The 12,653-nt window shown below is 39.9% G+C and overlaps 2 protein-coding genes across 7 annotated transcripts in view; one reads left to right on the forward strand and one right to left on the reverse strand.

Annotated features, from left to right (window-relative positions):
• The window catches only part of mfsd8 (major facilitator superfamily domain containing 8), a 59,623-nt gene that overhangs the window by 13,647 nt on the left and 33,323 nt on the right, over window positions 1-12,653 (forward strand). For 3 of the 6 annotated variants that reach the window (XM_088630597.1, XM_088630586.1, XM_088630632.1), the window contains one exon: window positions 8,654-8,796. The exons of 2 other annotated variants lie outside the window; for them this stretch is intronic. The gene's annotated coding sequence lies outside the window, so the exon portion shown is untranslated. Of the gene's footprint in view, window positions 1-8,653; window positions 8,797-10,127; window positions 10,234-12,653 lie in introns of all 6 variants that reach the window. One more of the 6 variants, XM_088630616.1, reaches the window with a different exon arrangement.
• abhd18 (abhydrolase domain containing 18) overlaps window positions 1-12,653 on the reverse strand; it is a 33,651-nt gene that overhangs the window by 6,228 nt on the left and 14,770 nt on the right. The window contains exons 5-8 of the mRNA XM_088630688.1: window positions 8,934-9,012; window positions 8,088-8,174; window positions 6,912-6,937; window positions 3,903-4,041 (exon numbers count right to left, since the gene is read on the reverse strand). Coding sequence (XP_088486814.1) covers window positions 3,903-4,041; window positions 6,912-6,937; window positions 8,088-8,174; window positions 8,934-9,012 — 331 coding nt within the window. The remainder of the gene's footprint in view (window positions 1-3,902; window positions 4,042-6,911; window positions 6,938-8,087; window positions 8,175-8,933; window positions 9,013-12,653) is intronic.

The following is a 12,653-nucleotide window of genomic DNA, read 5'->3' on the forward strand; positions in this document are numbered from 1 at the left end:
CGCTAAGAACAGGGGTCCCCAAATATGGTCCTCGAGTGACGCACTTCAGTAATTCTCATCTGTTATCCTAAATCATCTGTTTATGTTATAGATTAGGAACATTTATAAATTATATGATCAATTAGCAAATAATTCATTCATTTAAGGAAACTCAGATCCATGAAAGCTGATGGTTGTACAAAACAATCTTTTAAATTATGTCATATAACTGCATGTTTAACCTATCAAGTCATATTGTTACACTTCTGATAGATTGTGTCTCTCTAGGGCCTGTTTTGGAGATCCCTGCCTTCAGTAATGCCACGACTTGAAAATATCCTGAAATAAGCATTCCCTAAAATTTTAATGAGCAAAATACAAGCAACAGTCCTTAGAGCAATACAGGCTTCACAGCATCTTTGTATGCTGGGAATAATCTGTCAAGTTCCCTGAGATCCTGCAGGGTTCCCTGTGGGACTCGCATGTGGTCATCCTGCTGGCCAGGGCATGTGTGAGATTTTTACTTTCCAAGACCATAACATCTTTGGAAAGATGTCAGAAACCCATCAAGAACCCACCTCCAAAGATGTGGGAGTCAGTGACCTTTGACCATGATGTCTGTCCTGACCCAGACAGCACCACCTCTGTAAATGCTCTCATTCTGTGGAATTGGAGGTATGAAACTGAGCCTCCAAGATGAATTTTGACTCAACCCTGAAAAGAACAATGCCCCAGTTTTCAGGATCACATTCAATTTGTTGGTGACACCAGGATACAGTATATGGGTTTGTCTCTTGGGGTTTTTTAACAGGAAACAAAACACTGGATATGTGGTGCACAGACCCTTCAGGCAAAGCCTACTGTCTACAGTGGGTCTCAATACGGATCTTCTTAAAGCTGTGAATCGCACTCATGCGATCTGGCCACCCGTGAGGGCTGTTTGATATCTGGCAGTAAAAGCCAGAAAACGGTCTTTGTAAGGTGCTGTGGCTCTTGAAGGACTTTGGACATTGTCTCTTATCCCCTCATATTGCCCCCAGAATCTAGATGTCATGTTTCTTGAAACACTTAGCTTTACTGCAACCTCTGCCTACTAAACCCATTATTCATAAATATCCATCTCTTAAGATTGAAATTGTGTCTTCGTGACATTCCTTCCCATGAATTTCCACTGGAAATAGTGAAGTAAGGAGAGGAGGACTTGAGCACGTTTGTGTGGTCTGCTCAATTTTCACGTCGGACATTTCTTGGTTTACAAGCAAGAGCTATGCTCAAAGAATATTCTATATTATCAAACCTAAATCCTAGGAAACAGTTTACTCTTTACATTTTGAACACCAGTATAACAGTTGCTGAATAATGAGAGAACTTAAACTGAAATAGGAAATTAATAGTGCTTCTTATTGTTCCTTCAAACTGTAGGGTACTTGATTTCAGAAGGTAGCATTTGGCAAAAATCTCTATATTAAAATAGCTATGATTTGTGCTGGATAACTGGGTTTAGGTAATTCATACACATTAAAAGATATATGGTAACTTAAATCAAAAAGTTTGCAGAATGTATTTTCTGCTGTAGTATGCAGTGACTCAAATCATATTTTTCAGGCATCTATATTATTTGCTCTGAATCTCCAGGTCATTGTTGTACTGTATATAAAGTGCTAGAATTGCAAACTTGCATAGTCAAAAAATTAAAAAAAAAATTAGATATTTGTCATCAGATATCTTAAAGGAAGACAAAAACTGAAATGTGCTGCTTGCATAAGTATTTAGACCCCTGCGATCAATTAGCTCTACGTTTACACAGGTGAAAGAAATTACCCTAACTATGATATATAATTGCCTTACCATTGGCCTCTGCATGTTCACCATTGAAGTGGCTATCACATTTACTGGTCAGATGAGACCAAGATAGAGCTAAATTCAAAGCACTACGTGTGGTAGAAACCTAAAACTGCCCATACCCCAAGAAACACTATTCCTACAGTGAGGTATGGTGGCAGTAGCATCATGCTATGGGGATGCTTCAGCAGGAACCAGGAATCTTGATAGAAGTGAAGGAAAAATGGATGGAGCAAAGTATAGGCAAATGCTGCAAGGGAACTTGTTTCAGCCTGCTAAAAACCTGGAGCCCTGGGCGAATATTCATCACATCTGCGAGACAATGATCCCAAACACAGAGCCAAAACAGCGTAGATCAAGAATAAAGGTGAATGTTCTTGAGTGGCCCAGTTCAAGTCCAAACCTTAACCACTTTAACAATCCATTGGAATGATTTGAAAACTGCAGTTCACAAGGACTGTCTAATAAACACAAATGAGCTGGTGCAAATCTGCCAAGAAGAATGTTGCTGCAGAGGCTGTGAGGCTGAGCTGCAGCGTGGTGCTTGGGTAGAAGCCCAAGCACAGATCTCAGAGCGCTGTTCTAGGTTTCCCTGATGAAGCACAAGTTTTTGTTGCACAATCTAAAGTGCATCGATCCCCAGAAAGGTCAAATAGCAAATAAAATAAATATTGGTGAAATAAAGTGTTAAAAATCTTACACAGAGACATTGTCTGAATTTTCCTTAATAAGAAAATAGATTTTGATATTGTAAATAATAATTCCTGCTTTTATATAACATTTTTTGTAGTTATTTTTGTGACTTTTTCAACATTTCAATATTCTTATAAATTATTATAAACTGGAGAGAGGTGATGCAGGCAGGCAAGCTTTCAGGTAGTGGGGGCTGGATCGTTGCAAAGGAAAAAAAGGCGCAGTTCCACTGGGAAAAGGGGGGGAGCAGACAAAAGCATGAAGGGTAACTGATTGATTGACTAATGCAAAGTTCCCAGCCCACAAATACAGGGGAAGCCTTGAAAAGAAAGCCAGTAAAAAAAATAGGTCAACAGCCAATGGTGAAAAAAAGAGAAGGGCTGGCGAGTTTGAGAAAGAGTTCTCCGCTGAGCCGATGTTCCTCTGAAAACAGGGTCAAAATTCTAGTAGAAATTCTAGAGTGAGGAGAAAGCTATCATGAGTGCTAGCAAGCTCAGCGATGGAGCAACGGCACAGTGCATTGAATTGCCTTAAATAGGGAACTCAATTAGACAGACTGAGATCTTAATTGATTGTCTGATGGATAGATTGTCGGTCTAATCGAGAGGCATCATGTCCTTGTTTGATCAGTCTCAGGGGCAGGTTTAGAGCTTGTGGGAATGTTGGCAACCGCAGGATACACCTCGGTCCCAGTCCAGGCTTGATTAGGAATGAGTGAACATCACTCCTAACCAGACACCTGCACCAAAAGACTTCAAGCTGTTATTGCTCTAAAAGGTGGCTCTACCAATATTAATGATCAGATATCTGCCGATAAATAATTCTGTCTTTATAAACATCTTCTGTTTGAGCATGGGACTTTCCAATAAAATATTAATCAGAAAAGAATGTGTATCATTTGTTATCCCGCCCAGCATCAACTTTTAAAGGGTCTGAATACTTTTGCATGGTACAGCATTTCTGATACGGTTATAGAGTTCTGAAATAATTATGGATACAAAAAATAAGTTTAAAATGCAGATAATGTGGGACAGAATTCATTCCCTGAGTAGAGATGTAATGCAACCTATGGAGCACCTCTCATTACCTAAAGCTGTAGTTTTTTATATGCTCATTGTGTGGGATTTCTTTTCCAGGCATCCTAGCCAACGGTACAATCCTCTGTACTGTACATTATGATGCGTCTGCAGGTACAGCACTTTCTGAAGGCCTGAATGGCAGCCAGTTTCTAGAATTATCTCTGGTACCTCAAATCAATATGCAAAATACACTCTGGTTTACACATTTAACCTCCCTCTAAATGCATTTGATACCAAATGAATCCACCTGAAATGCCGTCGCTGCGAACGCGCGGCTCGTGGCAGTTGGCCCACGGTGATGTCACTCACATGTCCGCCCATGGAGATGCCCGTCATTCCCAGGGGCCAGTAGCCCTCCCTCTCCAGCCAGTGCAGCAGCGCCGCCGACTCCAGCACCAGGGCTCCCCCCATCACAAACAGGTCCGACACGTTCTTCAGACTGGAGCGCCTGCCCGCACACAGACGGCCTTCCTCATTAGCACCCTTCAGCATGGGCCCACAAGCCCCCCCCTCTTTCCTGATGTTTTATCCTGGGTCTTACCCGGCTAAGGCCCTGCAGTCTTCACAAGTGAATCTGAACTGATAAGACTCGCTGTTTCCAGTAGCAGTGCCACTCCGATTAAACTGATACACAGAATCAGCATCAACTCCTGGATGATCATAAAACAGGCCCCAACAATCTCAGGCTTCCCTCCGTTCTACAACTGAGGTGTTAAAATGGTAAAGCTCAACTTCAAAAGACTCAAATTTCAAATGAGTTTCTCATAAATTACCCAAAAAATAACAAATGAATGGGGACTAAGAAAGTAGCCCAGTATATATAAGACATTCTATTTTGTCTATATGCTAATACCTCTAAACATACCATGGATATCACAGAAAACACAGTAAAGAGAGGATTTGCAGAAAAGCATAAGAGCACACAGGTTCAATGCTTGAGAGAGGATTTTTTCTTATAATACACCCACCCAGCATGGATTTGGCAGCTGTTTTCAGACCTGGGACACAACCAGCTACGCTCTTGTGACACGCCTGCCTGCAGGGCTCTTGCTGCGCCCAGTATGTCACGTCCGCCCTGGGAGCGGCTCACGTCCTTCCCTTACCTAGGGCAACCGTTGCATTCAGCCCCGTGTGAACTAGGTTGGGACGCTTATCCATTAGGCCAATTACAGTACTCTTCAGTCAGGCAGTCAGTCCACCGGCAATCATCCCATTAGGTGGGCTGTTTAAGGCAGGATTCTCTGCTAGACCGGTGCTCCGACTTCAAAGCTGTCAGTGTTAAACTACTGCTGACACGCCTGTGAAACACTTCTAATTAATTCTCTGAGCCTCGATCCAGCAGAGTCTTTTACCTTCAGCTGAGTCCCAAAGCCAACACCCTGGAATACCAACAGCTCCGCATTCAGCTCTCTGTTTAATCCAGGCGAACTTCTCCGCCCTTACCCTCCGCAGGCAGTCCACAGTCTGCTTTCTGCAAACCTCGTTCCCTGGCTGAGCCAGCCTGCTCATCCTTCTCTTGCCATTTCTCCTTCTACTCATCTCTCCGGGTTTCCCCAGAGTTCCCCAAAACCTTGCACTTGGGTCTCGGCCTGCCAACCCACTGCAGCTCTACTAAACAGCGGCATAACCGTGTAAAGGAAAGTGTGTCTCTTGCTGAAGTCACTGTGAGCCTTTAGCTGGGCTGGCCTCAGTTGAACTCTCTGAGCACAGCACCAGCACCTCCTTGTCACAAGCAGTGGCTAACATTACTGGTTTCCTTCCACAGTTCAAAGACATGCTGGTAGGTTAAGTGGCTTCTGGGAAAGCTGGCCTTGGTGTGGGTGTGCAGAGCAGGTGTATGACAGGTGTGTGCCCTGCAAGGAACTGGTTAAAAGCTCAGCAGTAGAAAACGAGGAGTTGGATACGCCAGGTGATTTGTCAAGAGAAAAGAGGAGAGTATGTGAAACTGGGTAACGAGTTTGTTTTGTCTCTGTCTGCACTACTGAACAATTTAAATTTTATCAGTACAAACTCCCATGGCTCCCTGGGTCCAGAGATAATGTCAGGCATGAAAATGGCTAAATAAACGTAGGTAAAATACATTGGGATCTCCTCCACATGCTAAACAAAGCAGGGGGGACCAAGAAAAAGGTTGTAGAACAGGCTAGAACCAAAGTGGATTTAGCCACATTTTGGAGACTTGAGTGCAGACCATCGTTAATGAACAATCCACATAATGAAGTATCCACTGATACAGCTTACAAAGAGGCTAAAACTCATAAATTCACTTATGGGTTTGAACACAGTTGACTGTCAGGAAGTGAATGGGACTGCTGTAGGACATACTTTGCATTACAATGCTGCATGCTCAAACATTCAACAACATATTAAACAATGAGGAGGAAATTGATTGAGACGATAGAGCAGCACGCTCCTAAAATTTGGTTAATGCTAGATGACGTTACTAATTTGAATAAAAAAGTGCCTCAATCAATTATAAATAATTAAATGTGATTAAATGGTGGCATTATGAAAATCCCAAAATATTTTGATCCTTAAAATAAAATATATTTTTATCAGTATGCTAACCTAGAGTGGTACTGTATATGTAACACCTGTAGATTGGCTCTGTCCATGTTGGGATTTAATCATGGTAGCAGGCAAGCCCAGAGCAGACTGTGCCATTCAACATTCTAGAGACAGCAACGAACTTTGCTGTGCAAAAAGACTAGGTCTTCTGGCACGAATTCTACACTGCCTACTGTAGGTTTTTAGAGGGTGACATTACTGCTGTAACACACTCAATGCATTGGACTGGTACTTAATATAGTGAGATTCTGAATCCCTTTGAACAGCGGCGATATTTCAAAAATAGAGTAGGCCTAATAGCATATGATTATGGTATGTGAAATTACTGATTAAAGTTTTTGAAGTTAACCTCGTTTGCATTTTATCAATGTGGTTGCTTGACAGCGCAATACATTGATGATATTCGCATGTCAAGGTTAAGCAATCTAGCACCTCTGTTGCTTCTACATCCACTCTCACATTGATAGTGAGTTCCAGTGATTTACAAATTAAGGACTGTGAATAGTGAAATACTGTATAAACTACTCGCAAATCTGATGCATCCATAATGTAACCTTCACCGTAAAGTAGCACTGCTCATAACATCTGCAAAAGCAACACGAGATATTAAAGGAAACATGAAATCTGAGATGTAAGTATAGGTAGTTCTGTAACTAAGACCTTATAAACAGTGATGGACGACATCTCTTTGCAAACTAACCCACAAATATATTCAGTGTTATTGCATTAATGAAAAAAAAAAATACTTACAGCTGGTCTTTTGGTTTTCTGTAGCCATGTATGATTTAAGTCAAGGAAGTATCAGTAAATATGAAAGTTCTCTAAATCCTGCACATATACAAAACGCTGTTTAGAGACACATTTTAATAAACTATAATTATCCAAATGTGGATCTCAAAGTATATCAGCAAAAAGTTACATTTTCACACTATAACACCTATAGTATGGTAGAGTATAAATGTATTGGATATGTCATTCACTAATCTTTGGCATTATTTACAATTGTAAATAATAAATCTTTTCCAGGGTAGAAATCTGCTAATTGTCAGATTATCTTGTTTCCAAATGTTTTGAAAGCAATTTACCATTTGTTAATATTTGTCTATTTTAAACAAATGGCATATGCAATATATTAAAATTACTAATTGTAAATTGTTTAATTTTGTGACAGCTATTTAAATATATCGTCTTTGCACAACATATAAAAACAGAAAAAAGTAGAATTCTGATACATTACTGAACAGAAAAGAATTGTTTGCTTATTTGTACAGGTGCTAAGGGGAGTATTTTTAGTTCAATTTCATTTTCACCGAGAGGTATAACATCAGAAATAATTCTTACTAGAATGTATTCGTATATGTAAAAACTTAAAATAATATTTTTTTAGGTTCTGAAACGTCTACCTTGCTTCCTCAGATCTCACCTTGCATTAACAGCACTGTTTTTGTAATACCAGGAGTCAGCTTTCCTGTCTGTCCACATGTCCTCTTGAGCTGGGTCTTCTGACCCAACCTCTCTGGTGACCTTCTTTTCTCCTAAAGAAACATCATATACCTGACTTTCCACTGTTCCAACTTTCATGCAGCCAATGCAGTCAGCGAATCATTCTGAGCGCCTCTACTAGAGAAAACTCTGCATGATGTCTGTGATGATAAGGTGCAGTGAAGTAATCTAGAAGCAGCCCAATTCCATTTCAGGTGTCTCAAAGAGGAACTCTGTCTCAACTGAATGACTCATCAGACACTGCAGAAAGCTGGAACTTATCCAAATGTGGTAACTCTCACTAGTGAATGCTGACGACTTTCCACTGTTCACAGCGAATTAGGGGACCTAGGAATGAATGGTTTCGTACCAGTAATGAGAGGACGCTTCTGGACTACTCCTCTCTCCTGTGTACTACTGGGTTAAACGTTTGAAGTGAAGGATATAATAAGGGTTTTCTAGCAGCAGTGATGCCATGCTGGTCTCTTTTATCATTGGTCGGGCCATGAGCGTGCGTCTTCTCCAAAAAAACTGGAAAAAAAAAGGCACAGGTGATGGGGCAATAAACTTAACAAGACAAAACTACATTATTGGATCTTATTAAAAGCACGGCAATACATAGGACTATTTTTCACCATAAATAAAATGAAAATTTTAGCTTACAGTTTTACCAGCAAAAATCCTAATTTATTGGCTCTGACATCTTTTAGAATACAAATGCTTTGCTTACATTTTTTTTTCAATCCAAGATTGTGTGTGCATTACTGCACTCAAGGTATACACATTTGGAACAGGAAAATAATGAAGTTTTTGTTCATGTAAAAAAACAGAAACTTAAACCAGAGGGATTTTCATTGGTAACAGGCAGTTGCCATAGCACCATGTGCCTGAATTATTGCTAACCAAGAGCTGGACAGAGCTCTTTGTAGCCCGTCCAGAGCAGTAGTTTGGATTTCAGTCCTTACTAACAGCAATGTCTAACAGACACCAATGTCTTGTGTCTGTGGCAGACACTTTTTTTTAAAGTGTAAGTGAGACAGCAGGAAGGAAGTCATGACACGACAATGAGCAGAAATACTGTCTGAGAGAATACGGCCAGACATGCTGACAACAACCTGGCATATTCGTGCCATCTGACTGCTACAAAGAAAAGGTAAGAAGCAAAACTGAGACATCACGGTACTTTAACAGTAGGTCTTTCTTTCTTTGAAAATCACATTCAGACATTCCGGCACTGTAATGAGCTATGTCAAGTTATTTCTTGCAGGGGTTACTGCTCAGCACACTTACATGATCTCCCGTGCCCGCAAGGTGAATGCATACTGGCTTATATTTTGTCTTCCATTCTTTAGGCAGTATAAACTGGAACCTTTGACCAAAAAAGAACAGGAAACCAAGTTGAATTTACATAGGTCATAAAATAAGTTTAAAATGTATTTTCTGGAAGATAAGTTTGTCTATAGTATGATCTGACAAGTTAGAAAGAAATACCACAGCAGTATTTTTTGTTCTTTGCTTTAGCAAAGCTTGTAACTAAATTCGTTGAAATGTTATTTTACAAAAGGCCTAAAAACATTCATACAGATCTACTTTTTTATAGGGGTTGCAGTGGCAGGGTGATGTACTGAATTTGACATTGTGAGGTTTTTTTTAGAGTCAAATACAAATGCTGTAGTGCACATATTATACAGACCAAAGATGTCTGTACAAATGGAAAAATAATCGTTAAAACATTCAAAATGTTTATTCCTAGTGCACAGTCTGTTACAGAACTCATTTTATATTCCAAAAGTATGTTGAAGTGAAAACATTTAGTTTTTTTTTCTTCTACTCCTCCTTAGGCTCTAGCTTGATTTAAATATTACATACAAGACATAGAAATGAAAAACTTTCCATAAATTAAGGGCAAATTCTGCCCTGGTAAAAAAAACAACAACAACTTGACAATTTTCCATACAGCGCAGTTTCTTTTTTACAGCTCGGCAAACTCGGAGGAAACGAAGGGTGTTGTGGTAACAAGTGGAACTCTTATAGTTTCAATGGCACAAGCTCCTTCAGACAAATCTTTCACATTTCTGTGGGCATTTCCCCACATACTGGAGTCTGAGGACCTGCAGGGGCAGAGCAGGTGTAACCACACTAGTAGTGCAAGCACCCTGCAAAAGCTACGCATTTATTTAAATTAAGGAATCAGCTTTGTAAGACTCTAAAAGCGACTCCAACAGTCGTACCAAACAGCTTCCAATCCAAAGAATTACTTCAAATTAAGATTAGTGATGAGAACATGGAGGAAAGTAAGAGGTAACACTTTTTAAAAGCCAAAATTGCCACAACACTAGAAAATGCTGTACTCTTCATACTGATGGTATCACTCAGTGTATAGAAAAAATGACAAACGCTGATGGGCTGAATGCCTGCTCTCAGCATAAGTTTTATGTTTCCATGTTCTTTTTATTCTGCTTGTCGTCTCTAAACACCCTAAAGTGCTTTTAATGCAGAAGAGATGTGTGGCACCACTGAGGAGCAGAACCTACCCGGGTGATGTTTGGCAGCCATTATGTATCAACAGCCTCATTACACACCAGATCAAGTAAGGAGAAATTGTTTCACTAGTGGAAGTAAGAAGGAAATTTAGGTGGGCCAGATTGTTCGAGTCTAAAGTGGAATTTAGCCAGGACACTGATGTTAACACTCTTAATCTTTTGACCAGTGACTTGGAATCGTTAATGACCAATCGCTCAGGACCCCCTACCATCTCTAAAAGCAGCAACTTGCTTTACCTTAGAGGATTTAACAAGCTCTGGACAGCTCTAGAATCTGTATTTCAAAGGACAATAACACAACTACAGTGAAGTGCAAGTTGTTTCAATGCTCATATTTTCTAGTGATTTTTTAAGGATATATATTTTATTTGAAAATAAAGTCTTTGAAATGGATAAGACTAGAAAAGACTTCAAAATTAATTACAGAACAAGCATGGTTGCTTTACTGCTGAGTAGTCAGGAGTAGAAAACAGTATATGGACAGACCCCGAGTTCAGACATTTCTTGCATAAACTACAGGGTGCGTTTTTTTACAAGTCCAATTTAAATCTCACTAATACTGTCTCAATATAACCAAGGAAATAGGCCTGTGCATCACTGTATCAAGGGAGGGTCTAGAAACATTGAAATAAAACTGTTCATAAGATTTAAGCTTGAACTCAAAATGTGTGAAAGGACTATCCCAGCCTTTTCATCAGTAAAATGCTGTGTGCTTATACTGGTAGCTTTCCGCCAAAAGAACTCTATAGCACAAAACTAAAAAACAAAACAAAAAGCAGAGTAATTTGTGTACGACATGAAAATATGTTCTGCAAGCTTCCAAGTTTAATAACCATAGCAGTTCATATGGTGTTTAAAAATACAGCTGTTGGGAAACACAGGCAGGTTATTCAGAATTTTAGAGAAGCAATAAAAGTTCTCATTTGTGCTTGCTTAAATCTTCGTTTTGCATATTCTATCCACTTCCCTCTTTTTTTTCACAGGTTTAAAAAAACAAACTGAAAATACTGACAGTGTTCATTTATACACATATCTTTCTAATAAACACCTGATTTCTCTTTTACTTATTCTGGTTCTAACATTGTGTTTACTAGCAACTACACATGGAGATTAGCTTTTAAAAGCTTGGCTAAAACATTTTTTTTCTTTTCGGAAAGCTCCAGTTGTGTGCAAAAGGTTTAGGCATCCCTGGTGAAACTGTATGATTCAGTGAATCTCTAAGTCAACAGAAGGTGACAACGTCTACATGGTACAAAGTTAAACCCACCATTTTCCTGCACAATATATTGTAATGCAAAATTACAGATTGAAACAAAAATAATAAAAGTGAATGTGGCATGCAAAATTTTGGGAACCCTTCACGTAATTCATTACTACTTTTAATTTATGTTTTTCAAAGACCCCAAATCTTGACTGACGACTCATCAGGCCTTAAATCAAGTCAGATTAAGTCAATTCCAGGGCTGAGCCAATACTCTGACCCTACTAACTACTACTAATGCCCTACTAATTCACTCTTACGAAGTAGGAGAAGGCTATAAAAAGGTCTGTACATGCTTCCAGCTTGTAATTTATATGGTCAGAAACATTGTTAAAGGGAATTGTGGAAGTTTAGGCAAGAACTGGAAGGCCTGGAAATATCTCTGGTGGAACTCCTCCAAACAGGCCAGATCTGCAAAGCAGAACCCACAGGAAAGTTTATCTGACACTGGAGTTTTGTAGCAAGACGGCGATCCAAATCATACTGTACCTCACAATCAACTATGAAGTACTTACAGGAACAAAAGATTAAGGTTTTGGAATGATCTTTACAGTCCCCAGACTTGAATATTATAACGCATATTGCCGCCATTGAAGGTTGTGCGAGCCAGCTTACCAGCGCAGTGACGTCACCGCCCTTCCCTGTGAATAGCAGGGAGATTTCCCTTTGGCTCAATTGGCTTGGTCCCTGTTGAGTGACGCTGGAGGCCCGGGTTCGAGTCCCCAGCGGTGGGGGGAGCCAACCTGAGGCGGCAACGGCGAGGGCGCATACCCACTTGAATCTGAGAGCGCTACAATATTATTGACAAAAACTATCCTGTGGGGAGATTGCATACATACAGTGCATGCGAGAGGATGAGTTAAAAGAGTTCTGCAAGGGGATGGAAAGTAAAATATTCCATACCAAGGACATAAAGACTCTTAACTGGCTACAGGAAATGTTTGGAAGCTGAGATTTCTGCCAATGGAGGCATTACTAAATTCTGACTGACAGGGTGCCCAAACTTGTGCATTTGCCATATTCACTACTTTTTTACTTTATTGAATATCTACAAACTGTAAATAAATCTTAAATGTGCATTAAAATCTGCCGAAATACATAATGTTTAAGTTTGTACCACGCAAGGCGTGTGTCACCGTCTTTTCACTTAAGAGTTTCACTGAAACGTGCCATTTGAACAGGAGTGCCTAACTTTTAACTGTACGG

This window comes from Lepisosteus platostomus, chromosome 1 (genome assembly GCF_059453375.1).
Source record: "Lepisosteus platostomus isolate fLepPlt1 chromosome 1, fLepPlt1.hap1, whole genome shotgun sequence".
Classification (NCBI taxonomy): domain Eukaryota; kingdom Metazoa; phylum Chordata; class Actinopteri; order Semionotiformes; family Lepisosteidae; genus Lepisosteus; species Lepisosteus platostomus.